The sequence below is a fragment of the Pyrus communis genome, chromosome 9 (assembly GCF_963583255.1).
Source record: "Pyrus communis chromosome 9, drPyrComm1.1, whole genome shotgun sequence".
Taxonomy (NCBI): Eukaryota; Viridiplantae; Streptophyta; class Magnoliopsida; order Rosales; family Rosaceae; genus Pyrus; species Pyrus communis.
Genome location: NC_084811.1, coordinates 26,740,113 through 26,766,780, shown reverse-complemented (window position 1 = coordinate 26,766,780; position 26,668 = coordinate 26,740,113). Strand labels below are relative to the sequence as shown.

Genomic DNA, 26,668 nt, shown 5'->3' with positions numbered 1-26,668 from the left:
CTCTAATATTTACCTAATTACATACTTATTGAAGATTAGCTAAATGAGTTCCATCAATTATTCAAGAGTAGCTGACGTCAACAAATTACTGACGATGAATAGCTAAATGGTTCCTAGTTGGAATTGGTGGGCGTTGTAGTCAGGCCATATTCAAAGGAGAGAATGGGTGATAATGTGCAGTCTCCTACAGTCATCGGCAGCTGATCAAGGGTTTTGAACCAAGTTCGAGAAAGCTTGCCCGTGAAGCCAATTGCTCGACACATTTTTGAACCAAATAAAACATTTCAGTTACGCCTTGGCCTTCGGTTCCTGGAAGCCAATTGCTGCAACAAGAGCATCCATCAAGGGAACATATGGTTGGATCACTTACAATTATTTGAGTTTGCTTGTTAGTTTAGTGTATGAGCTAGCCTATTAGAAATAGGTTTCTAGGTTTTGTTCTTTATAAATAGCTTATAATTTAGTATGAATAACAATTCATTCACATTGTAGTAATTTTCGAGGTATGTAACCGTTTCGGCAATCTCATTTAATAAAATATGTTCATAGTTATATTTTGTTTGTTGGTCCGTTTATTTTCAACTAGATTGGTTTTAGGATACACTGTTCTTTATGGCATGAGGAATTGTGGTACGTGTTGAAGAAAAATAAGTTTCGTATAAAGTTCAATAGGTCAATTTTTTTGTCAGTCTTTCCCACCGATTGTGTGAGTGAGTTCTCCAGGGTATAAATTCGTTACCGCCGGCCCTTGCTGTGGCGGGGGTCGGAGGAAAACATTTCCTTTTGTTATCTGTTTCTTCTTTTCAGTTCTTATGCTAACTTTTCTCCCAGTTGTCTTTCCTGATTTACCAAACTTCATCTCCTCTTGGCCGTCTGTCTTACCCAACCACTTTCAATTCGATCTGCAGTCAGTTTTCATCGCAATTTGTTGCGACCATTTGAGAGGGTGCGTAAAGCTCCGGTGGGCACATCTGCTCAGGTGTTTAAAACACTACGACGGCGGTGGATGCTGGGGTCGAGAAGCTTCTTTTGTTCTGTCTGTAGTGTTGAGCTCTTAGTTGAGCTTCTCTTAATTAGCTGGGAGGTCCAATTGTATTTCTGGTCTTATTTTGTGTGTTGGCCTATGTTTGCAATTTATTGTTTTGAATAAATTCTTCTCCTTAGAGGTATTCAATTAAATTTTCAAATTATTTATTGAAAATTCAGCTTAAAATTTTATAAATTCGGATGTGTTCATTTAGAATTTAAAAAGAGTGCATGACAAGCCTATTCAATTAGGATTTGAATTTAAAAGAATTTCTAAAAAATGAAAGATTTTGGTGAATTTGAAGAGCTTTCATAGTGATTTAACAAATCTCATGTGAATTTAAAGATTTTGAGAGAACTCACTCAAACATGATTTGCAGGTTCTATTACACAAAGGAAACGAGATTTTCCTTGGTAACTAATCCACAAAAAATAGGCGTGTTTTGCCATAAAATATGGTCAAATTTAGTAGTTGTAATCTATATTAATTATAAATGTCATGTCCAAAAATGGGTAGGTAGCAAAATCCATATCAGATTTAAAATTTTATTTTGTCTTCCATTTTTATTTTTCTATCCACAAATCAATGGAGTCAAATCACCCAGTATAAATATTGAGGAAGCCAACTGAGGAGCTCACATCAACAACCAAAGTTTTTGGTCTTCATCCTCAATCCTCATCACATAACAAAACAATGGTTTTTTCTTTCAAAATGGGTTTTGCCACCTTTTGCAGTATTGCAATCTGTCAGTCTCTCTCTCATTGCTGAAATTACATGTACAAGATTAGTTCCATATTAATCTTTACATATTTTAATCAACTAACATTTGCATGATCAATGTATTATGTATATTTTTCAGGCGTATCGATGTTGTCAGGCTCAACTGCAGAAGTGGGAGCTGCAGCGCTAGTAGAAGAAGCCAGGGCAAAAGTATACAATCGTGATGTTGATTGCGACTTTCTAATTAAATGTAATCCGGGTGGCCTCAAACTTTACCGTGATGGCAAATGCGTTTGCATTCCCAAGTCAGCCGTGGCGGTAGAAGAAGGCGAGCCCCAATGCAGACATTACAGGGATTGCGAGTACAAGATTGATTGTAAACCAGGCAAATTGAAGAGTTGCTTTGTTGGCGAATGTGTTTGCGTTACGGATAATAGGGGAAGTCCCCCCACCCATCCATGAGTTGGTACCCCATCAACCGCCTAAATATGAGTACCTTATATACTTATTTTCGGATTTAGCCCAATAAAAAGATGTCATGTGTTTCTTGTTTTTAAAGTCCAAGAAAAATTAGTTAACATGTTTCTTATTTTTAAAACAATAAAATGTGTTAAAATATCGTTAGACCTAAATAAAAAGGTGAGTTTATAAAGTAAGTGAGTAACTGTCACTTAATACTACAGTCTAGTGATATTCCTTTTCACTTGTAAGTGAGAGATCTTAGGTTCGATTCTCGCCAAAGGCGAATTTGAATCACATTATTGCTAACTCATTATGAGGCTAAGCCCACATTCTTCCCCTTAGTGTAGATAATATTATTTGTTAAAAAAAAAAAAAATAGTAAGCGAGTACCTAAGTATTATCCTTTCGTCACCCGGCCTCCTGTCGGGTGCATGAGGATCATGTATTTGGTTTCATTAGGGTTTGTGAAAGAAATGATACGTAGGGTAGATTTGGCAAATCAATCCATTGGGTTGTTAATGAGTATCCATTAAGATCAATTTAATTTGATTTCACCTCACCTTACATCATCATTTCCACTATTAATCTCACATCTATATTATATTATGGTGATATCAAAAGTAATGCTCGTCACATGGAACGACTGCGATTGAAGTTGAATTAGGATCAAAGTTTCACAGTTGATAGTAGAGGTGGCTCTAGAGGTCTATATGTATTATGGAAGGAGGAACTTAATTTAAGCTTACGGTCTTACAGAACCATGTCGATTTCGATGTGGGTGCTCCTGAGGATGTGAATTATTGGCGACTGACTGACTTTTATGGTTTTCCAGCAACATGCGACCGTTATAAGTCCTGGCAATTGCTGGATTCCCTATGTGACAACGAGCAGGAGGGATAATATTCGCCGTCAAAGGCAAATGGAGGGTCTCCATAGAGCAATGTCAGTTCAATGATCTGGACTTCTCAGGGAATATATATACGTGGTTCACAACAAATGGGGGTGGCATCAAGGTGAGATTATACCGAGTTTTGGGTACTCAAGAGTGGATTGATATGTTTCCTCGGTTCAGGGTGCAACCAATTCTAACCCCAAATGCGACAATGACCAATTCTAACCCCAAATGCGACAATGTATTAAGAGAAACTACTTGAAGTTGAAATAGAACTAGGGCTAAATGGTTGGCGAGTTTGCTTTGCCAACGGACGAACATCAAAATTATGAATACAACTCCCTGATTTTAAAATCTCAAGTCCCAAATTGCTAAGAATGTAGAACAAAAATGTTTTAATGATGACTTTGCTTGCATCCGCTATTTTTAGTTGGAAATGTTGTTAGCGTTCTAAATTCGTGATATTATACAAACTTGAATTTAGTCAAATTAAATATAACAGGGTATGTTTTGTTTGCAGCTAAATTTGAATCTTCATCCCTATAATGTCGCTTAACATCAACATAAAGGGTAGGACAAATCTTCATCCCTATAATTAGGGGTGGTTTCGGTACGGTTACCGTACCAAAACTCCCGTATCAATTACCATACCAGACTTATGGTATTGCAAAATTGATTACCATTAACGTGCCAAACTTTGAGTACTACCGAAGTTTGGTATGCTAAATAGTCGGTTGACATGGTATGGTAATGGTAATTACTACTTTGTTTTGGCCATTTTTTGGGCCAAAATCTAAATTTTTTTTTCATCAACCCAATTCAGACCCACTTTTTTCAATTCTTATGCCCTTATCTCATATTTTACATGCACAATTATACAACTCTGTAGCTAATTCATACATTTCAGATGATTTAATCATACTTGAAGCAACCAGGTAGCAAGCACAGACAGTAAAATACTGCGGGCAACAAAGCACAGAGTGCAAAAGCAGAGACAGCAGCACACCAACACAAATTCCAGCATATTTCATGTAATTGACGCTCATTATAGATAAACACACATATATACAGGCCCTTTATGCAAAGGGATTCCCATTTTTTTTTTTAAAGTAAGGATTAGATGAGGCTCCCTCCATATTGAACTTTAACGATCCGAACCGTCTATTTTGTAAGTCTCGATTCATAGATCATCCTTACAAAAATTTAATTCAATCCGAAACCATTTGCCTATTTAATTATCAAGTTAAAATTTTATTGTTTCTTATATAACAAAGTATTCGTTAATTTCTTTGAACCCAATTAGATGTCTTAAACATTTCCGATTTGGCTAATATTTTGCAAGGATGATATATGAGGTGCAACTTGAAATATAGATGGTTCGGATTATTAAAGTTTGATGTAGTGTGGATTCCACAATTAATTTCCATTTTTATAAAAAAATGAGGATCTCTTCCCTTAAAGATTTCCTCTCTCCCTGTCTCTCTCTCTCTCTCTCTCTCTCTCTCTCTCTCTCTCTCTCTCTCTCTCTCTCTCTCTCTCTATATATATATATATATATATATATATTATTTTATATATATTTCATGTACTAAACACTAAATATATAATAATATAGATTTATATTTTTCGGTACAGTACAGTAATCGTGGTAATGGTATCGAATACTAATATCGTACCAGTAAACTTCAGTTCGGTACATAACCGTACCATTACCAATTGGGACAAAAGTTTGACACAAAATCGATTTGGTACGATTGGTAATTCAATTGGCACGGTAATTTGACAAAATCCACCCCTACCTATAATGTAGCTTAACGTCAACATAATAAGGGTAGAACAAAGTTGAAGAAAATATTATGCACAAAATAAAATGCATGAGACATGGCGATACATTTATAGGAAAAGGAAAGTAGATGATGATACATTTACACATTACTCAAATCACAAACTTTGTGTTTTGGACCTCACTGAAGATTAGTCATATCCTTCGAGGTGTGGAATACCTCAGGCTTCGGCAAAAAAATAAAAAAAATAAAAAAAAATTCACAAAGTTTTAATCTTTACAATTTGGTAAGTATTGGCCGCATGTTCTCATTCTTCATTATTAAGTAGGGCCTCATGTTCGACTCTCATGAGTGACTGATGACGAAATCTATCCTGCACGGTCTCTTATTATGCCTACACCTCTGCATTTATCGTTATCCTTCATAGAGCAAAAATGGTCCAAAAAGAGAATAAAAGGGAGGATGAGGAGAAAACAAGTGCTGCTACGTTATCCTAAATTTCTACCTAATTTACTATCGGCTTCTTGACAATCTTAACACTGTCGTAGAAGCGCCTAAGCTCCTTCATAGCCTTTTCCTCGATCTGAATTGACCGAATTGGTGATGGTTGATCTACCTCCGGTTTGAACCAGCGGTTCACTCCACAAGTATCCAGTGGCGAACCCTGACCACTTGTGACTGAGAATCCTGAGGTTTTTGTCTTTGGACTGTGGGATACACTCTGGTGTTGCTTGCCCTGCTTTGAGACATAAAAAGACGGGTAAGAGTTCCGTAAATTAAATCCGTCAAAACATCATCACTCGCAATGCAGTAACAAGAACGTAACCCAAAGTTAAAATACAGAATTCCTAACACGTAAGAAAGATAATAAAATGTCGGCACACATAATATACGAGAAAGAGGGTGCAAATCATATACCTGCTGCATTTGGATGTCCCTCAGAGATGGGCGAGAAACAAGGGGAGGAGTTCCTGAAGCAGTCCAACGAGGTGTACCTCTATCTCCATCAGATGCCAGTGAAGTATGGGTTGAAACCAATGGTATCGGCTTGGAAGGTAAAAATGAACTCAGACGAATCTTTCCATCACTTCTATCATCGAAAGGATCTTCCGGGTGACTTTTGTTCCTAGTTGACCGACTCTCCTTGGTTTTGCTTTGCTCATCCTGAATGTCACGAAGGGATGCAAACCCTTTGGAAAATTTAGCCCCACCCCATGCTGGGCCTTCACTTTTTGGGGAAGGTGGAGGGGGTGCAACACACTTGGGGGCATCATCAAGAGCGCCACTCAAGAACATAGAAAGTCCACCCTTTTTATTCTTCTTCTTGGACACTATTGGTGATGAACACTTGTTATTTGTTAGGTTTAAATTGTCCTTCTTAACACACAAAGCTGACTCTTGATTGGTTTGGCTTGTCGCAATCCCTTCAATCATGGCATCCTCCTCCTATCACACGTAAAATTTCAAACAATTTAGAAAATGAGATGAATTGCTCGACATACATAATATAAAATTTCTGTTCGCACTAGGCCGTATGACATATTTAAACAAACGCAAGGGTCACAAAAATCAAGCCCTTGTTTAGCAAGAAGGCAATAATCTGATGAAAATTAAGAAATGCAAGTTATAATAGTGAGTAAATAGCATGGCAAGATCAAGCTGAATGATTGCGCTAGTGTGTGCGCCTTGATGTTTAATATATACATTTTCCCATCTAGGTGGGGTGAAGTTATATAGGAAGTAATTAAGGGAAGGTCAAATTCAATACCTCTATCTACATAATGCTTCATTATCCACATGCTAAACCCATAAATCCTTATTATTGAAAAGATTCCCAAGCCCATTTAAAGTTTCAAACGTCACAAAAGAAAAACGAAATCAGCTTAACATGAACTGACAATAGATTTGTAGTCGATAACCATCATTTACTCAATCTTGATAAGAAAATTAATTCAAAAAATTCACAAGCTCACCTTATCCTTTGAGGTTTGAGAGGTTTCAGTATTCAAGAAACCATTTGCATGGTTTCGTTCTACTTCATTTCCCGAAAAACACAACCCTATATCCACTTGTGTTGCCATCTTTTTGTTCCTTTTCTTCTGTTTTTTTGATGGCTCGACCTTTTTGTTCCCTTTTCCATCTAGCAAAACTGAGGATGGCGTCTTCAACTGTGGTGTGTCAACTGGAACACCAAGCTCAGCCAGCGAGCTCTCTAGAGCTGACCTCGTTTGGAGCTTTGCAATTTGCTGGTCATCAAGAACTTGCCCCCTAGACTGTTTTGCTTCAAGCATCTCAATCTGCTGCAGCTTTTTCCGCAAGGCTCGAACTTGCTTTTCAATACCATGATTTGGATCATCTTTGGGTTGAAGAAAGGAATCTGCTCTTTGGTGGATTTCATTTTTCCAGATGGATGGCTCTGTATGGCCGTCATGCGTCCTTTGAACCTCACCGTTACTATCTTCCTCTTCACTATAAATAATAGCAGGAAAAGTAGCTGTAGGAGTTGGGAAACAACGGTAACTCCATCGTTCAGATGACCTTAGGTCCAATACGTTTTCAAGGTTAGCTAGAACATCTGGTGAAGCACTAGCAATAGCTTGTGATGATACCGTAAAAATATAGTCAAGGTTGCGTATGGCAATCTCCTGCAGTTAAAAAAAGAACAGCCCCAATAATTAAAATCAATTAATATAACATGTAAAATAGAAAGCTTTGCATCACAAGTTGCAAAACCAGAAGCATAAGGCAATGGCGCAGCTCAAATATCAAATGTTTTTTGGACGAATTTTAGGAAAATACAAAGACCTATCTGATAATTTCAGCCATCAGTGATACGCCCATCCAACCACACACACAGACAGAGGGAGGGAGAGAGATTCAAATCGGGTACAATTTGAGCAGATTAAAAGTTAAATAACTTTTCCTTCAACTATTGAGCAGTCAAAGAATACCTCACAGTACTTCCGCAAATCATCTGCCACGAGTGAATCGGCAATTTCGAGCAGTTGAATAGTATTTCGTGGCTCCACTAGATTCTCTGCAGCCACTTTTTCACAAAGACTTTTCAAGCTCGGTATGGGCTTCTTCCCAGCATCATCATTTTGGATAGTAGGTAAAACATTGTCAGACTCCATGTCATTGAACATAAGATCTTCATCAAGCTCTTCTAGCTCATCTTTGGCATTTGACTTCTGCTTCGGAGGGTAATTGGAAGTGTAGGCAGGGTGATAAAGGGAGCCAATAATCAACAAGTGTGTTTCGCCTACAGAAACTGAAGTAGCCCGCTTCGTACCATGTAACCGAGTCGCAACTGGTGGCTTATCCTTACCATTCTTCCCATCCCACATGTAAACATCACCTGTAGCTGTAACTGCGGCAGTCCAGTATTTCCCTGCAGATATGTTCACCATACTTCTTCCACCCAAAGAATACAGCTGTACAAACAAACAAAAGAACAGAGAGAAGATTAGTGATTTAACATGCGTCGCCCAAAGGATAAAACAATCAACAAATCACTAATTTACTAAAGTAAAACCTGCTGGCATCTGAAATCCGGATCTGACGACACCCAATAAAATAATGCGCCATCATCTGTCAGAGCTGTGCTAAATACCATCCCTGCAGCTATAGAAACCACATGAAGCCGTTCCTTGCGATGAAACTTCAAAGTGGTAGTTCCACTCTTTTTCAAGTTTCTTGCAATTAAAACACGTCTTGGCGTGACAATGCGATGACCCCAAGTGTATACCTGGCACATAAATACATACAGAATTAGGCTCAAATAAGGCAGATAGAGGAAAGTTTTCACAAGATCCCAGGTACGAACATAGTCTATAAATGTATCGTGAACTGAATACCAGATAAAAATACTAATGTTTGAGCCTATTGAAAAATATGCAATTTTAAATCAGGTTAAAAATTACCTCTCCATCAACTCCCAAGATAATTGTGTGATATTTTGCTGCTGCAACCCCTTTAAAAACCTTGCCCTTCAAGGATTCAACTAATCTTGGAGTGTAGTTTGAAGCAGAGTTAGATGTACCATAGCCAAGCTGACCCTCCCTATTGCACCCCCATGTGAAAACTTCACCACCGTTTGAAACAACAGCAGTGTGCTTGTTGGCGGCAGCAACTGCAACAACTTTTGACCTAAGGGAACTCACTCTACGAGGTGTAGGTTGGGTATCCACAGAAGTGTAGCCAAGCTGACCCTCTGCATAACATCACATGAATGAATCAATTTTCTATGGTCGTCAATCTCAGCAATAAATTGATCACAGATGAGCCATTTATTAATGCCCGAATACATTAAAGGAAACAAAACAACTTTCTTACAAGTTGAATTGTGAATGTAACCATTGACTAAAGAATACATAATTTGTGTTTCTTTTATTATGATCAGTAAGTAATTTGAAAGTTGCAAACCCTTTTAGTTGGCAGTTTAAATCCCCATATGATTTACCTCTATTGGACCCCCAGGTGAACACTTCCCCACCCTCCGTAGCAATAACGGTGTGATGTTTAGCTGCCGCAATTGCCTTCACCCGACGGGACCCTATACCAAATGTCACGTGACGCGGTGTGATAACTGCAGCTTGACCGCTGAAATGCATATAATAAAATGGATTTGACTGGCGATTCGCAAAAAAGTGTAACTAGGTAAAGCATGCAGATTTCAACTGATTAGCCACATTTTTTTAGTGAAAGGTGACAAAACTCGACTTCTAGTTCATACAGTGAATAAACCTTCAGAAATATACTGCTTTTTTCCCTTGCATCTCATCTTTTTATAAGTTCAAGATGAAAAGTTCCTTCAACTTAGAAACTACATTCACACATAAGGACAAGCATAATAGTGTACCCATACATGGATGTATAATGTTAGGAGTATTACACACTTAAATTTGGTTATGTTAATGAATTTAATTTGTCCAAACAATTCACACATTAAGCACTGTTCGGTACCTAATTTTACACAGCATGTGGAAATGCTAAATCAACCAAGGTTATAAACTTATAGCATAGTAAATGTCCGTACCTGTGTATATCAAAATCAGGGTGACCAAGTCGTCCTCCTCTTCCAAACCCCCAAGTGTAGACTTCTCCTCGAGAAGTGACTGCCACACTATGGAACTTAGCAGCAGAAACCAACTTGATTAAAGAACAACGAAGAACATCAACCTTGCATGGCAACTTTTGTATGTGTGCATTTCCAGTTCCAAGTTGATAGTTTGTACCACTTCCCCAACTATAAACCTCCGTCGTAACTGAAGACAACAACAGGAATCAGCTAATCTCTAAGCACAAGTAAGATCAGTCTGAAAAAATATATTATGATCCTCAGAAACCTTGGCGAAACACAGCGGTAGATACCAGAGTTGTGTCCATTTTGAAGAGCTTGCAAGACAGGCCCAGAGAGGAGATCGATAGGTGTTCGAGATTTAGAATCCTCTAGTGTGATAGAAGCACCAGACTGGAGAAGTGTACTTGCCACTGCAAGATGACCAAAATGGAGAGCTCTGTGAAGGCTACTCCATCCAGATTCCCCATCCTGCAATAAAGGATACGAAGGGCCATGCAAAGAGAAATCATAAAAACCAGTTTCGATATTAAATGAAAATTAAAAATGAAAACCCAACCAAAACACAAAAGTATCACTCAAAATATCAATTCATTTTGTTATATGAATGAATCTTACTTTACTGATCAAAGTGTTTGAAATAATTGGAAATTATAGCCTTCAGAAAGTAAAAGCATTAAAAAAACCATAAAATCACAAAATTGTCACATTCTTTGCAAATGAGGCCTATTTGTAAAAATTCATGGCCAAACAGTTTTAAATTGCAGTTATCTAAAAATTGGGTAATTCTTTTATTTACCATTTTTGTACATGGTAAAAACTTAGATTTGCAATTTACTAGAAACTCAACATGGAAATTAAGTGAAACAAATGATATCATATCATGGGATGATATCATAGCAGTTAGATTATATCCTTGACCTCCGGTTGCTTTATGTCTCTAATAATTTGTTATTTCCTAGAACATTTATTTAACTGCAAGTATGATTAACTGAATTTTATGGAAGTCACAATAGACAGCAACTCAAAAACACGATTGGCAATAAGAAATAAATAAAGGGAGTTTTAACGAAAAGCCTGCGGTACTGTTTACTTTAACGAAAAACCACATTTTTACACTAAAAAGTCAATCCTGGTACTATTCACTTTACCCTTTATTTTGTCCTTATCATTAAAACTCAAAGTTTTCAAGCCCCTTTCATTAATTTTCCTATAAATAAATTTCAAGCATATAAAACAAACAACTTAATAGCCACTATCAACAACATAAAAGCATTCATGTCACATAAAGATCGGTAAAGTAACAAACCCTAATATCTGGGTCAGCGCCAGCTGCAAGAAGCCTTCTAACAATGGGAATGTGGTTTCTCCATGTTGCAATATGAAGAGGAGTGAGACCAAAAATGTTTCTTGAATTTATATCACTACCACTCTTCTTCAGTAAACCTAGTGCTGAATCCACGTCAGCCAATGATCCCTCTCGCACAACAAAGCAAAGATCTTTCTGGGTTCCAGTCGACAGAAATTTGCGAGGAGCCTTATGACCTTGAGGTGAGGCTTCCATTAGTATAAAAAACAAGGCTGAATGCCACTACGTAACCATTAATATGTTGTCACCAGACAAGTAGAATGTCAGTTCATGACCAACAAACCCTGGAGGCTCTTGTTGAAGTTGGTGTCGTCTAATCCATGTTCCACTTGATTTCCAATCCAATATCTAGATAGCCAAGTAGCTATGCCATCGTCGGCATCCTTGTGCTGAACACAATCCCCTCACAGACCCCAATTACCGTTCCTCCTCTAACAGAGACATTCAGTAGACAAGTGACGCGAGAGACTGTATTCGAAGTTACTCTGACAGTACAATATACCCTTCACGCTGACCAACTGAAACAAATTTGAAACAACTTTAACAATTAAACAAATTGCATGGATTTCCAAAAGGATATATTACCTATGTCGTACAGCTACACCCTGAATGACTGCCAATTCCATCCTAAAAATGCTAGAAATGAAAGTAAAATTCTACCCCAAATTACGTAGATGCTTTTTTTTCACATATTGGCAATTAATGGTAAGATCACTATATCAGCTCTTACATGGACCACATTGCTCGTCTACTTTCAGTACAGAATATAATCCATCCATACAAGATTTGTTCGTCTACCCACTTCTCCTCATCAGTTGGCCAATAGTCCGATGACAAATCGAAAGATGAAATTTTCGAAACAAATCCCCGAATCACTCAATCCATTCAAAATTCAAACTTTAACACCCAATCGATTCAAAATTCAAACTTTAACACCCAATCGACTCAAAAATTCAAAATTCAAACTTCATCACAACAATGACTCGCTACAAATCTACGAATCGAGTTATAATTTTCAAAACCCAAATAAAAGAAGAATCACATGAATTTGAACAGTACCAATCAAACCAAACCATGCCCACCACCAGAAAAAGGACTTCCGATAAGAAAAATGAGATACGAAACTAACAATACTGGAACGGTAAGAAGAGCAATGTGAAGAACAAACTAACCACCAAGAATGGTGGTTCCCAATACCAAAACACACCGAAATACCAGAAAACACCAATACCCATTGTCCAGAAACTAAAATAAATCACAAAAACAGAGATAATTAGCATAGAAATTAACTCACCAACTCAAATGGATCCCACCATTCCAAAATAAATCATTAAAATTTACCCAAGAAAAGGATAACACGAAAATAAATCACAAAAACAGAGATAATTAGCTCAGAAATTAACTCACATCATCAAAATTTACCGAAGAAGGGGATAATACGAAAATAAAATCACCTGTTTTTCCTCTGGGAGAGAGATAGAGAGAGAGAGAGACAGAGAGGGAAAAAGAGAATTTAAAGGAGCTCTTGCTGTGTTGCTTTCTGTTCTGAAAAGAAACAGGGAATCTGCTGAAGGGCATAAACGCTTCAGAGAGAGACGAGAGAACCGATTCTTTGAAATACATGGGCATTTTGGGGATTAGAATTGTTGGGTGAAGAAAAATGTGGTGGTACTTGGATTTGACGGAGATGGCGTTGGCGCGTGTGCGTGCGAGGGAGAGTTGGGTGGTCTGATGAGATGATGACGTAACTTAATTATCATCGTTCAAATATGAGACAGGGAGGGAAGAAGGAGCAGAAAAAAGGAGCGGAAAGAATCATTCCCCGAAAATATCTCCCAAAAGTATTGAAGAAATAAACAGGGCGAGAAGAAACAGCTCATCACTAATCCGACCCTACCACACCTCCACGCTCAGACGACGATTGGCGTTGGAGCCACTCGGTCACTGCCGACGATTACAGATTCGCACCGCCATATGATCCGTTCAATAAAAATTAAACTATCACGCAGTGGGCAAATCGTCGAAGCCCTCTCACGTCACCTATAAATAAGCCCCACACCTCTCTGGTTTTCAGAAAAACAAAACGGCCAATTAAGCAAAGCAGCAATCAAAATCCCTAGGGTTTTCGTTCCAATCCAGTACCAAATCGATTTGAGATCTCAATTACCTCGCCGTCCGCCGGCTCGTTCAATTTCGGTGTCGATTCCCGAATCTTAAGGTTTCCGCGAAGGTTGATAGCCATCACCCGGTCCTCTGAAGAGTGCCTAACAATTTCGCATATTTGTGAGTGAAATCATTTTTTTCTCAGAATTTGTTGCTTTTTACATTAAATTATGTTTTGATGTTTAGAATATGTTGTTTGAATTTGTTGCTTTTTTCGCATATAATTATATGTTGAATTAAGCCTGTAATTATAGGGTTAAATTTGTTCATGATGATGATAATTTTGTAAAGAAAACAGTAATTTTACCAGATTTTTCCAATTTTTTTTCTTTCTAATTTATAATTTCTAATTGCTAAAAGTATAAATTATATAATTTTAGGCAAATATGGTATGTTTATTGCATTCTGGGCATTACCCAGATGAGATCATTAATGTGTTGAATCACAAAAATTTGAACTTGGATTTTCGTGTTGATCCAATTATCTTGGCTGGCAAGTTTACAAGCATGTATGATTGTATTCAGTGATGGGTTTGTTCAGATGCGTGGATTGAGTTATTTCAGTTCGTTTTGGTGGCAGGTTGGTTCTACTGAGGCCTATTTGCAATTTTGTTTCGAAGTGAAAAATCGAAGCTTGATTTGGAAGAGATGGGGTATATTGGGGCACATGGTGTGGCTGCTTTGCATAAATACAAGTACAGTGGCGTGGATCACTCTTACACTGCCAAATATGTCTTGCAACCCTTTTGGAGTAGCTTCGTTAAAATCTTTCCCCTTTGGATGCCGTAAGTTTCTTAATCTTCTTATCTGATTTTATTGATTACTGATTGATTTAAGTTAACTTTATATACTCTTCTCTTTGGCTTTAATTGGTGGGTAAGGTCATGAGTTTTCTGGTGTTATAAGCGCTCATGTTTTGTTCTCGAATTTAGGTGCATAAGTTTTCTGTTTTTGTAGTTTCTGCTGGGTTTATCATGGATTTATGTTATTCACTAGTCTACGTTTGATACATTTATTTTAAGAATACTTCGAAATGGACAAGCAAACATTTGTAGTAGTTTGCATGTCGAGTTCGAGATCTTTAGCTGACTTCATGTAAATTTACAAACCCAGCAATATGCTTCTATGTTTTGCTTAGAAGATGGAATATTTCTTGTAGTTGATAATGCGGACTTACAAGAATGAAAATTTATAGCATTTTTTTTCTGAGACTAGATAATCTCTCATTCACTGATTATGATTTTTAACATCACATGTTTGTTATTTTTGCTGATGTTTGCTAACGTTTTCCTTTTTTTCCCTGGTTTCTTCCCACTCTTCCGTTTCTGACTTTTTCTTCAGGCCCAACATGGTAGAGTGACCTTTACTCCCAACTATGCTTAATCGTTTTTATGAAACTGTTGCCTTTCTATTGATGATTATGCTTTATTTTTTTGCCAGATAACTCTAATAGGATTCATGTTCTTGCTCACATCCGCTCTGCTTGGCTATGTGAGTGGTTTTTTCTTATCATCTTTTAATTTTCTGCTGTTAGGTTTTCCTGTTTATAATGCTAATCTTTTAACTCAAGCTTCACATTTAGTTTTAGAAATGTTCACATTTATCTTTTACTCTGGTTATGGTGTGCATGATGCTTAAAATGGGAATGTTATTATTTAGTAAGCTTCCCGTGAATTTGTGTTATGTGTTTTTCCCAGATATATTCACCACGACTGGATTCAGCTCCTCCTAGATGGGTTAATTTCGCTCATGGATTGCTACTTTTCTTATACCAGGTTTGCTTAAATACATCCAAGCAGAGTGGCCTTTGATTTTTCTGTGGTGTCCTATTTATTGTTACACATTGCTGTTTTATTTCTATCTTCGTTGTCTCATTTTCTATCACTTTCCTGTTTTTCACAAAAAAATCTTAGACCTTTGATGCCGTTGATGGGAAACAAGCAAGACGGACAAATTCCTCGAGTCCACTGGGGGAACTTTTCGACCATGGTAATGCACTGCTATCATGTTTTTTTTTTTTTTTTTTCCTTCTATTGCCTTGGTATATTCACAATTGAATATTGATGATTTATATTCTGGCGGATCTCAATGAATTGCAGGTTGTGATGCCCTTGCGTGTGCGGTATGTGTCTTTGTCTTTTCTGGTCATTTGGTACCCTAGAATTCAAGTTTCTTTTTCATATTTTATATGTGCTTGTTTAGTTCGAAGCATTGGCCTTTGGAAGTACTGCGATGTTTGGAAGATCTACTTTCTGGTTCTGGGTGATTTCAGCTGTTCCATTTTACTTTGCTACTTGGGAGTTGTAAGTTGTCCAACTGAGTTTGATTTTGTTATTGGTCATTCGGGAATATACCACCTCTTTTTTTTTTCTTGGGGAAAGGAGTGGGGGAGTAGGTTGATTCGATATGCTAGCATATAAGTTTGTTCACTCCATGACCCTGCATAGAATATTTCACATGTAAAAATAGAATGTTCTGATTTATGACTTTGTTGATCCAGTTACTTTACCAATACCCTAATCCTTCCTGCTGTTAATGGGCCCACGGAGGGTCTAATGCTGATATATTTGGCCCATTTTTTCACAGCTGTCGTTGGTAAACTCCTAATTTCATTCTGCTACTCTACTTGTATGTACAGCTTGAAGTTAACTTCTAAACCAATATCTAAAAACTCTTCTTTTCTCTAAGTACATTTATTTCTTTACATTTTCAGGTTCTGAGTGGTGGGCTCTACAATTTGGAAAGTCTTTGCCTTTTCTGAGTTGGGTCCCCATTCTTAGTGGTAAGGCCGATCCTGATTTAGTTGATACCGTACAAGTGATATTTGGCATCAAACACTACATTTTGCAAGACTTGACTGCATGCTATATTTCTGTATTTAATTTGCAGTACCTATCTATATAGAGCTCAATGTCTCTTTGACATGTACACGGTTTGGTTACCTTTTTTTATATTTGTTGTGGATGAATAAATTTTGGCTGCTTCACAACATATACTACTTCCATTGCAGTTGGTCCGAAATTTAGTTCCTTTTTTTTTTTTACTTCAGAAATCCCAACAAACAAAGCTGTGTTGTATCTAATGATAGCTTTTGCTGTCATCCCAACGCTCACATTCAAGTATGAAAATTTCTGTTCCCTAATTTTTTGAAATTTGAGTCTAACTTTCTCATGTATAATAATTCTTTCTGTTTTTTCCTTTATAACTTATTCCTGAGCTCTTAATACATGTATCATGAATTTTTCAACTCAATTGTAATTTTTCTAATGGTTCTATGTGGAACCTGTAAATTGTTATCCATACTACTGTTGGCATATCAGTGAAGACTCAAGCTACAGAAGCAGGGTTGCATTGCTAACCACACGTTGTGGGCATGAACTCAGAACTATTATGTTGCTATCTTCATGATCTTACTAACCTAGAATTCCTTGGGGTATGGGATTGAATTAATATTACCATTTTCTATAGATATAACAGCAATCTGGTGTTAACATTCACATGATTTTTTTTTTATTTTTTTTTATTTTTTTATGTGAGTGCCTTGGTATAGTTTACCACTTCCCCAAACTATTCATGTGTCAGAGGCTCAGAGCTCACGTATAAACTTAAGAACAGTCCTTTGAAGGCCATTAGACACTTGGACCTTATGTTGGATTATGCTTGTGTGCAGTGTGTCCAATGTTCATAAGATTGTTCAAGCAAGGAAAGCAAGTATGCTTTTGGCACTGGCAATGGTATTGCTTTTATCTTTCGGATTTTATGCTAGTTCTAGACACTGGATTGGCCTAATGGGTGTTTCATGTTGTTTCTTCTCAGATTTACCCTTTTGTAATCCTTTTGGTTGGAGTTTTGGCATGGTATGTCTTTATACTTTGCGTCCACCCCTGTTTTTTCCCTTAAACTTATTGCTATTTTTGATTTCTTTTAAAAAATGGTTTCAAAGTTGTAATAATTTATTTGCAGGGGTTACTTGTCACCAGCTGACATTATGGGGAACTATCCACATTTAGTCGTTGTGGGAAGTGGGCTTGCTTTTGGGTACCTTGTGGTAACATATCCATGTCTCTTTATAACCGTATCTTTTGAAAGTGTGGTTTGTCCATCTCGAATGTAATTGCTTACTATCGGTGCTGTGAGTGCTAGATTTCCAATGTCATTCTAAGGGGTCTTGTAGACAACCAAATTGTTTATTCTACCATTGTTGTTGAAAGGAAAGCTCTGTTTTGGCAGGGAAGGTTGATTCTTGCGCACTTGTGTGATGAGCCAAAGGGTTTGAAAACTGGAATGTGCATGGTATGTAACAATCCCAAAACTGCTGGAAATTTAGTCTGTTGAGTGTATTGCTGGAAACGCTGTAATAGCAGCATCATATTTCTCAGAATTGGTTAATATCAACAACTTCTGCTGGTTTTTTTTTATAATTGAAGACCAGATTAGATGACTAACTTCAATATTTATTATTCTGTGCAGTCATTGTTGTATCTCCCATTTGCCATTGCAAATGCACTCACAGCTAAACTGAACGATGGGTATGTTGTATTTGATATCATGTCATGAGCTCTTTGAGAAAAAACATGATTCTTCTGTTCTTGGTAGTCTAGATGTTTCTGATTTCTTGAACTTCCTGTTTACTTCTTTGTTGCAGGGTTCCTTTGGTTGATGAGAGCTTGGTTCTTCTTGGTTACTGTGCATTTACAGGTATGGTAATTTGTTATGGTGGTTTACGTATTGGAAATACATGACACACTACCATTTTTACGGATGTAGTATGTACTTACGAATTTCATTACACGGTACCATACCTCGTGGCTGAATTTCACTTTTCTCTGAATGCAGCGACACTCTATCTTCACTTTGCAACATCAGTCATTCACGAGATCACAACAGCCTTGGGAATCTATTGCTTTAGGTGAGAATGTGTGTTACATTCAGAATCGAAGCATATTACTCACCCAAGTCCAAATAATTTTTTGACTAATACAGCCTGAAATTTGATTGAGCACGGTGTTCTGTGCTCTTCTTTCACCTAGACGACAGTTTGCTTCCGTTCACCAAATTTTGTTCCTTTTCTTTGGAGTGCCAATTGATACCGTACTTTTGATCCTAACTTGCGGTTTCTTGTTGAATTACAGGGTAACTAGGAAGGAAGCTTGAGTGATGCTGGTGTCAACTTTAGGGTACCTTTTATTCTCGGTTCATGTATTGTTTCGATAAATAGAACATTTGCCTGTTTTCGATCCAAAATGTAGTTTTATGTATACATGACAAGAATGTAAGCAAACAATGACGACTAATGTGACAATACATGATACTGAATCTTCGCCACGTTCTTACTTACAGAAATGAAACCACAGTTGCGGTTCTTACTTACAGGAAGTCAAATTATATAGCCTTCTCCAGCCATCTTGGCAATCGTAATGATGCCTTCATCCCGAGCCTCGTAAGGAACACCGAATACAGTAGGTGGAGCAAGAACATGAAGGATCCGCTATTAATCAATACATGTTACAAATATAAAGTCTTAAAAACTTTAGGATATAAAGAGTGCATATGCAAGGGGCAGAGCGAGAGAGAGAGATACCTGATAACCAAATCAGGCATAAATCGCTTCCATTGACGGGACTGAATAGATGCCCGATGTAGTAAATATGAATGTTAGAGAAGCATGAATGTTTATAGTGATCTGCAAGCAAACCGAATCACAAATAAAAAACATATCAAATCTCGGTACTACATAAAACGAATATCAAACAAAGGATGGTTAATTACCAAAGCAAGTATGTTTTCACTTATCAAGAACGACGATATCAAGACATACTCTACAGCACCCAGTGATCGAACCTGCACATATAATAGAACTGTTACCACCAACTCAAGCGTTTTAACTGGTTAAGAGACAACCACTGCTTCGAACAGATTCAATGAACTTTGGGGGATAAGGGAGAAAACATTACAATTGTGCACACGAAAATTGAAACATAACAGTTAAAACTGAAGTAGACTCACCATAAAACTGTGATGTCAAAAAAGTAATCCGTAGCCACTGCGTAAACTAATTTGAATCACTTCATACCTCCATAAACTTCCCATCGTAAAACCAACTAAACCGTGATTAAGCTGCACAAGATAATTAATTAGCATGTTAAGTGCGTATCATATGGTTCTTACCAAAATTTTTAAGAAAAAAAGTTCAAAGTAAAAGCGACAGTGGCTAGAACAACAATGAACTAGCTAGTCCATCTTGGTCAATCGGTATGGATCACTAGTCTGGAATGGTTGGAGAACTATGAAACTATCCTATCTCAGCTATTCTATGAGAGGAGAGATTTCCAAGTATTAAGAAGCAACTTTTTTGAACACGAAGAATCAGAATACATACTAATTCACAATAATGACAACAACAACAGGACAGATAGCACGCTCACCAAATAGGTTAAGGCTTTCACCGGACCAGACAAGTCTAGCAATAGCATAGTTGTTGCAACCTAGCACGATCAGAAAACAATGGCAATTATGTAATGAAAACGCCACATCAATCTCTTAAGTTTAAACATGGCGGGTCATTGAGGTGATCACTATCGGCACCAGCCAAAGTAATCCTGCACGAAAACCAAACCTTTTTAAGATAACCTATACAAGAATGCATAAACTCTCGTTAGCCCCATGCCTCTTAGGCTCTTATCATTACGTCTTCCACCACTAGCAGGCGTTTTCCGAAAACATCACAGATAATCACAGCGAAGTTCTTGCATAACCCGACATGAGTACACTAGTTATACACATCAAATTCATACCAAAAACAAAAGAAATTGAAAATTAACTTATGAGGATTTAAACGTTAGAACCGAATAGCTATGATACAGTTCAAAACTTGTTTTTGTATATCTCTGCAACCAATCAAAGATTGAAACAATGTAGCCTAATACCAACTGAAGAACTACAAATATGAAAAGGCTGCTACTTTATAACGCAACAACAGTAACAAAAACACCATAGCTTACAAAATCGACAAAATTAAAACTGTTAATTTGGGTTTTTCTCTAAATTATCAGAAACCCAAATTTCAATCCAACCCAACGAACCTAAATTGCGAGAGAATTGCTGAGGAAGTACACCAAGCCAGTGAGAGCAGCAAACATGGAGCACTCCACCAACGCTAACGTCTTCTTATAAACGACGCCGTCCGGCGACAAGTCTTCGAGCTCGGTGGAAATTTCAGTGCTTTCTTCCTCATTTCAACAAAGCGACGACGTTTGGATTCCTGCTGCTCTGAGAAATTTGCGGGGGGGTTGGATAGCAAAATTGGGGAAGACGAATAGGGGTTCGGCTTGGGGGAAAATTTGACAGTTTGAGAGGTGGAAGAGAAAGAGTGGAGAGGAGTAGTTTGGGAAATGAGGAAAGGTGGGGGGGAGGTGGTGGACTTGCAGAGGAATCATGGAGACGGAGGTCACAGAGTGAGAGAAATTTGAGAGCGGGAGAGAAGCTTTAGATTGACATGGTAGTTACTATTCACAATAACATATTTTAATGGAGGAAATTGTTATGAAGGAAGAAAGATCACAACGACATACTAGGAGTTCGGGTTCTCTAAGGTATCGTTTGGTATGCAGACGGGACGGGACGGGACGGGACGGGACGGAACGGAATCGGACGGGACGGGACGGGACAGGACGGAACGGAACGGAGCGGGAGCAAAGATGCCCTCGGATGGAAACAAGGAGGAAGAAGAAGGAGACGGAAATGGTATAATTTTGTGTTCCACGGATGTGGAACGAGTCGTTCCAGGGGGGTGAGGTGGAACGAAAATTCACCCAAAACTCGTCCCGTGGAACAGCTCGTTCCACTCATTTTAGACACACCAAACGTGGGACGGAACGCCTTGTCCCACTCTGTTCCGTCCCGTCCCACGTACCAAACGGTACCTAAAGTAACATTTATGGAATTTGATAATCTACTTCCGAGTTTCTGTCCAGGATTGCATATTTTTAATTGGCCATCACTCAACGTATTAATGTTCACAAAATGTGGTGGTATGGAGATTTTTGCTGCTGAATTTTCAACATACCAGGAAAATTTTGAGTTGAGCCACCCAAGACCAAAGGAACAACCTTTCTTTTTAATTAAGAAGATAACCATACTTATACACAACTCTTTTGATATTCGAAATTTTATGTGATTTTTGCATATTAGTTAAACATTCACTTGGAGCTCTCGGCTGCGGCACGGTTCTGCCACAAGCTGCAATCTTGGGCGAGTGCTCGAGGTCCTGGGTTCCAAAGCATATTAAATTTAATATTTTAATGCATGAACATATATTTGATGCAATTCATAACCAATATTAAATTCACATAATTCAACAATTATGACTATGAGGCATATACATTTTATGTAGAATTTAAAATTCGTAAAATGTAAAGTTGGGTCATGCATTATAGTGAATGTTCATGCTATCAAGGCTGCAAAAATATCAAGATAAAAACCGTTGTTTTGAAAGAACCTGATTGCGTGATGATATGGATGAACTGGTTTGATGCAAAAAAATTCTTCAACATCAGATTCCTAAGGCAGCGGTAGGAGTGTGCTAATAATGTGTTGTGGTCTATTTTATCTGACAAGGTTAAAGGGGCTGGCGGCAAGAGTGGAGAGAGTGAGAGAGATGTGTTTGTAGAATTGTAGGGGAATGTGTGTTGTTATCCCTCCTACTTTGTGCCTTTATTTATAGTAGTAAAAGGAGAGAAGATATTCCTTAATCCCCAAGGAATACAAGATACAATAGGAAATGATAACTAGAATCAAATCTAATATAGGATTTACACAATCACACTTAAACTAGTAATGTTTACAACATAAATTATATATTTGATTGATTTTAAGATGAGTTGATTAATAAAGGGTGACTTAGAAATTGCAAAATTAAAAAGGGAGCTGAGAATGTAGAACAAAAAGGTTTTAATGAGAAACTTGCTAGTATCTCTCTATTTTTATTTAGAAATTTTGTTAACATTCTAAATTCATGATATTTTGAACGGACTATAACAGAGTATGTCCCGTTTGCACATAAATTTGAATCTTACTCCTTGTAATGTAGCTTAACAACAAGATACTATGAGTAGAACAAAGTTAGTTGAAGAAAGATTATGCGCAAAATGCGTGAGAGATGACGATACATTTATAGGGAAAGGAAAAGTATGATATACATTTACACATTACTCAAATCCCAAACTCTTAGCCTGTTCGAGCTCCATCAGGAATTAGTCCTACCCTTCAAAGTGTGGGATACCTCAGATTTTAGCTATAAAAAATACAAAAAAATAAAAAAATCACAAACTTTAATACATACGATTTGGTAAGTAGGGACCTCATGTTCTCAATCTTCATTATTAAGTAGGCCTCATGTTTGACTTTTATGAATGAGAAATTCGATACCTAAACTCTAATCCTAATTTCAATTGGTCTATTGTGTGGTTTAGCTTAAGTTCTCGTCCCAATATCGTCGTTTTAAAAAACAAAAACAAAAACAAAAACAAAAAAAAAAAAAAAACTTCATTTTCAATATCTTTATGCCTATATTGTAATCTTCAACAGCCTCAACCACAGCTATCACATTTATTATTGTAAAATGAAGGCATCCATCATCTAAGCAATCGCAACTGGCTCCTATAGGCTACAGCACAGCACATGCTTTCCCCATGTGCTTCCAGTCGTTAAACCGTTTTTCTTGTTGCTGGACGTAACAGCCAAGATTCATTAGTTGGCAACTCTAAACAACGTGATTACTTATAATCTAATCTAGTTTCCATCTAACAACTAACAACCAACCACTGGCCTTGGTTTTTCCTTATCCATTTTTTTCTTCAACTTTACGTTTCAGATTTAAAATGCAACTCATCATTTTCCTCTTTCTTTGACAAAACGATATCCTAAACTTCTCTAGTTTACATAACCGCAGTGGCGATTCATGCCACTTTGTCCCAAAACCTTAACCTCGACCAAAGTAACCTATCGTTTAAAGAGATGGGGAAGAAACCAAATAAATAACAATTTTCGGGAAGGGGAAAAACAAAACGAATCACAACATGTAACGGGCAAAACGACTGTTAGACGAATAATGCCGTCATACTCATACAGCATGGAGTAAAACTATCTGCTATATTAAGTGAAATTTAAGCAATAAAACAAGAGAAAAATGGTGTAGGACAAGCACAATTGCTCTCACAAAGTCAACAGTTCACAATTCAAATCTAAATACAGAGTTTAATACACGGTGCAGCTGCTGCATTCAAATTATCGTGCAGTCATCAACCGGAAGGGAACAGTCCAGGTCAATTCTTCCTCCAGGACTCACCGTAGATGCCTGGCACGACACTATTAAAAAAAAAAACAAATTAAACCTACATACATTACAGTATTCCAATTCAACTAATGACAGTCTGTAAACATCTGGCTGATAATCTGTAAGAACACTATTAACTTGTATAGAAATAAATGAAGAGTAATTTCTTCAGTTGATTTGCTTTTGTTTGTATTTGTTTTCTTAATTTTGGACGTCTTTTTGAAAATCCATAAGCAACTTCGCTTGCAGAATTCTGTGTGTATGCTTCTTAATGGCACACGGTATACATGTGAAGCTGTCTAAAAATACTAGCAAAAACCTCAGAACTTTTTCAGTTTAGATTGCCACATTTCCTGGACAGTACGTAGAGGCCACAAAAACCTATCGAAATTATGTGAACGAAGGAGATATAAACCCTTCAAAATGTTCAGGTGTTTTGTTTATGGTGCCTTGAATTCAGAAACTAATTCGAGCATTTGTTAGACAGCCCGTTATGAACGGATAGAAATTCTTCTATGCCCAAAATAAACGAGTAAACTAGAGTGAAGGTATATGAAAAAAAACTCAACATCTATACTACTATTAAGAAGTTGAAAGCCACAAAGGAGGCTAAACCATGAGATGTAAACTGATTCCTTTTTAAATGGCATTCCAATCCCACATTACATACTGGCTCGTGATACTATCACATCCAAAAACATCATAGCAAAGTACATATAGTGAAGTCTAATATAACATAATGATAAGATTTGATCACCTAATGATATCGGACAAGAGAAGGATGTTAGAATGTTACCTCTTGCCAAACTCCATTAAATATCGCGACACATTGAAAAACACGAACCACAGCAACACAACAACCAAGGTATCTGTCAAGATTAAGGAACTGAAAAATGCAATATAACAGCAGAGAGGAAGCTGGAGAACCCTAAACTAAATCTGACCAAGAATGATGGGATAATTAGTAAAAATCTTGAATCCTCATCAGTATTACTTCCCCAAAATGCATTTTTCCGGTTATTCATCAAGAACCATCGCATTGCACCATATGGCAGATGCTGATGACCAAAAACACAATTTTTTAGGATACTTATATATGACAGTATGGTAGCAAAAAGTAAAACAAGCTCAGAAATATGGTCAGTTCTTACTTCTTAGTACACATTGATATAAGAAACTGCCAAAGAAGAGGCACCTTTCCAAATCATAACAGCAAGAAGAAATTTCTTACAAGCTCAAGAAAAATGCCAAGGGCTACTTGATAACTAGTTCGTTCTTAGTTTTTAGTTTTCACTTTTTGTGCTTGAGATATGAGGGAAGTATACAAAAAAATGGAGGGAAGAAGAAGGGTGATGACAGAGAGGTGAAGAAATAAAGAAGGAATAAAACATAGTCTTGAAAGTGAACACAACTTGAAATGATTTTGGTTTTTAGTTTGATTTTGTGTGTCTTTCCTTATATTGTTCCACATCCCTCATTTCTCCCATGTATTTCCCTCTATCTCGACACAAAATGAAAATAAAAATCGAAATGTTATCAAACGTTCCTAATTGTACACTCTAGACTCACATGTTAAAGGAAATAAGTTAATCGTAAAAGTATGTAAATCTATGTGATCTCTAAACTAAAACAAGACAAATATCAAGATGATTGAAGAGAAGAAAAGATGTACAACGTAGGATACTGAAGAGACAACGCTCCCACCAATCCAACATATAGAGCCCAAATGTGACATTGTAGAGATAGATCTTTCGTTGAACCCAATTCATAACTCCACAATCTACAAACAATAAGTTAAAAATCCATAAATAATGTAAAAGAAAATATACATAAGTAAATCAATACAAGAAAAAGATCAATTCACAGATATTCCAGTAATATAAAATCTAGTCGGGTGGAGTTGACGGAATAGCTCATAGCTTGGCTACACACATGTGCGTGCACAAGTACATCTAAATGTATCTAAGATCCAACCCTGAATGACTGCCAAATCCATCTTCAAACATGCTAGAATGAAAGTAAAATTTTACGCTCGAACTATATAGATATGGTAGCAATTAACGGCAAGATCACCATATCAGGGGTAACATCAACCGGATTGCTTGCTTGCAATATAAAAAAAAATAAAAACTATATATATATATATATATATATATATATATATATATATATATATATGTATGTATGTATGTATGTATGTATGTACACATATCCAATACAATATTTGCTCATTTTATGAAAACCCAGACATAAACTAAGACCTGCTTCTGCTCAACTGTTGGCTAATAATCCAATCACAAATCTAAACATAAAAACTTGGAAACAAATCCCCGAATCACCCAATCAACTAAAAATGTAAACTTTATCACAACTAGCCACAAAACTCACTGATCAAGTAATAATTAACATAAAAAAATAAACTAAATAAAAGAAAAAAGCATATGAATTTGAATATCAAATTGTCAATCAAAGAAAATAAAGGATTTACAGGAAGAAAATGAACCAACTGACCACCAAAAATGGTGGTTTCCAAAGCACATCAACATACCAGAAAACAATCAACACCCATTTTCCCAAAACTAGAATAAATCACAAAAAACAGAGATAATTAGCTCACCAACTCTATTGGATCGTATCAAATTCCAAAATAAAATCGCAAAAAATAATTAAGCAGTACAAGAATAATACGAAAATACCTGACTTTTCCTCCGCAAGAAAGAGAGAGAATTTAAAAGGCTGTGTTGCGTTCTGTTATTTTCTTTCTTCAGAGAGAGAGGAGAAACGCGTCTTTTAACTAGAAGGGCATTTTGGGGATTATAATTGTTGCTACCAGCTTTGG

At 37.0% G+C, this 26,668-nt stretch overlaps 2 protein-coding genes and 2 long non-coding RNA genes across 8 annotated transcripts; 1 reads left to right on the top strand and 3 right to left on the bottom strand.

Moving 5' to 3' along the window:
- Positions 1-4,945: 4,945 nt before the first annotated feature.
- Positions 4,946-12,871, bottom strand: LOC137744190 (uncharacterized). Of its 3 annotated transcripts, none has more exons than XM_068484052.1 (11): positions 12,789-12,871; positions 11,275-11,852; positions 10,259-10,436; positions 9,924-10,152; positions 9,348-9,487; positions 8,809-9,098; positions 8,421-8,633; positions 7,837-8,319; positions 6,859-7,530; positions 5,804-6,331; positions 4,946-5,621 (listed from the first exon to the last, which is right to left on the bottom strand). In XM_068484052.1, the coding sequence occupies exons 2-11, from the start codon at positions 11,527-11,529 to the stop codon at positions 5,391-5,393; spliced, it is 3,219 nt and encodes a 1,072-aa protein (XP_068340153.1). In that variant the 5' UTR covers positions 11,530-11,852; positions 12,789-12,871; the 3' UTR covers positions 4,946-5,390. The 3 variants fall into 3 exon arrangements, with proteins under 3 accessions (XP_068340153.1, XP_068340152.1, XP_068340155.1); XM_068484051.1 differs by having other exon boundaries at positions 4,946-5,624; positions 12,789-12,869; XM_068484054.1 differs by lacking the exons at positions 11,275-11,852; positions 12,789-12,871 and having other exon boundaries at positions 4,946-5,624; positions 10,234-10,419.
- A 265-nt stretch (positions 12,872-13,136) lies between these two features.
- On the top strand, positions 13,137-18,819 carry LOC137744191 (choline/ethanolaminephosphotransferase 1-like). 2 transcript variants are annotated; one of them, XM_068484056.1, is made up of 19 exons: positions 13,137-13,617; positions 14,077-14,281; positions 14,838-14,847; positions 14,937-14,987; positions 15,194-15,271; positions 15,410-15,485; positions 15,596-15,618; positions 15,699-15,799; positions 15,997-16,091; positions 16,210-16,278; positions 16,546-16,615; positions 17,167-17,230; positions 17,313-17,353; positions 17,460-17,544; positions 17,727-17,789; positions 17,967-18,025; positions 18,142-18,194; positions 18,333-18,405; positions 18,629-18,819. In XM_068484056.1, the coding sequence occupies exons 2-19, from the start codon at positions 14,145-14,147 to the stop codon at positions 18,648-18,650; spliced, it is 1,170 nt and encodes a 389-aa protein (XP_068340157.1). In that variant the 5' UTR covers positions 13,137-13,617; positions 14,077-14,144; the 3' UTR covers positions 18,651-18,819. The 2 variants fall into 2 exon arrangements, with proteins under 2 accessions (XP_068340157.1, XP_068340156.1); XM_068484055.1 differs by lacking the exons at positions 13,137-13,617; positions 14,838-14,847 and having other exon boundaries at positions 14,149-14,281.
- Positions 18,820-18,855: 36 nt separating this feature from the next.
- LOC137744192 (uncharacterized) lies at positions 18,856-20,084 on the bottom strand. The gene is made up of 5 exons (XR_011069603.1): positions 19,922-20,084; positions 19,503-19,613; positions 19,266-19,337; positions 19,078-19,179; positions 18,856-18,984 (listed from the first exon to the last, which is right to left on the bottom strand). It is a non-coding gene; the product is annotated as an uncharacterized lncRNA (long non-coding RNA).
- A 3,542-nt stretch (positions 20,085-23,626) lies between these two features.
- On the bottom strand, positions 23,627-26,668 carry LOC137745630 (uncharacterized). Of its 2 annotated transcripts, none has more exons than XR_011069703.1 (4): positions 26,526-26,668; positions 25,514-25,609; positions 24,626-24,698; positions 23,627-23,861 (listed from the first exon to the last, which is right to left on the bottom strand). It is a non-coding gene; the product is annotated as an uncharacterized lncRNA (long non-coding RNA). The 2 variants fall into 2 exon arrangements; XR_011069704.1 differs by lacking the exon at positions 26,526-26,668 and adding an exon at positions 26,447-26,521.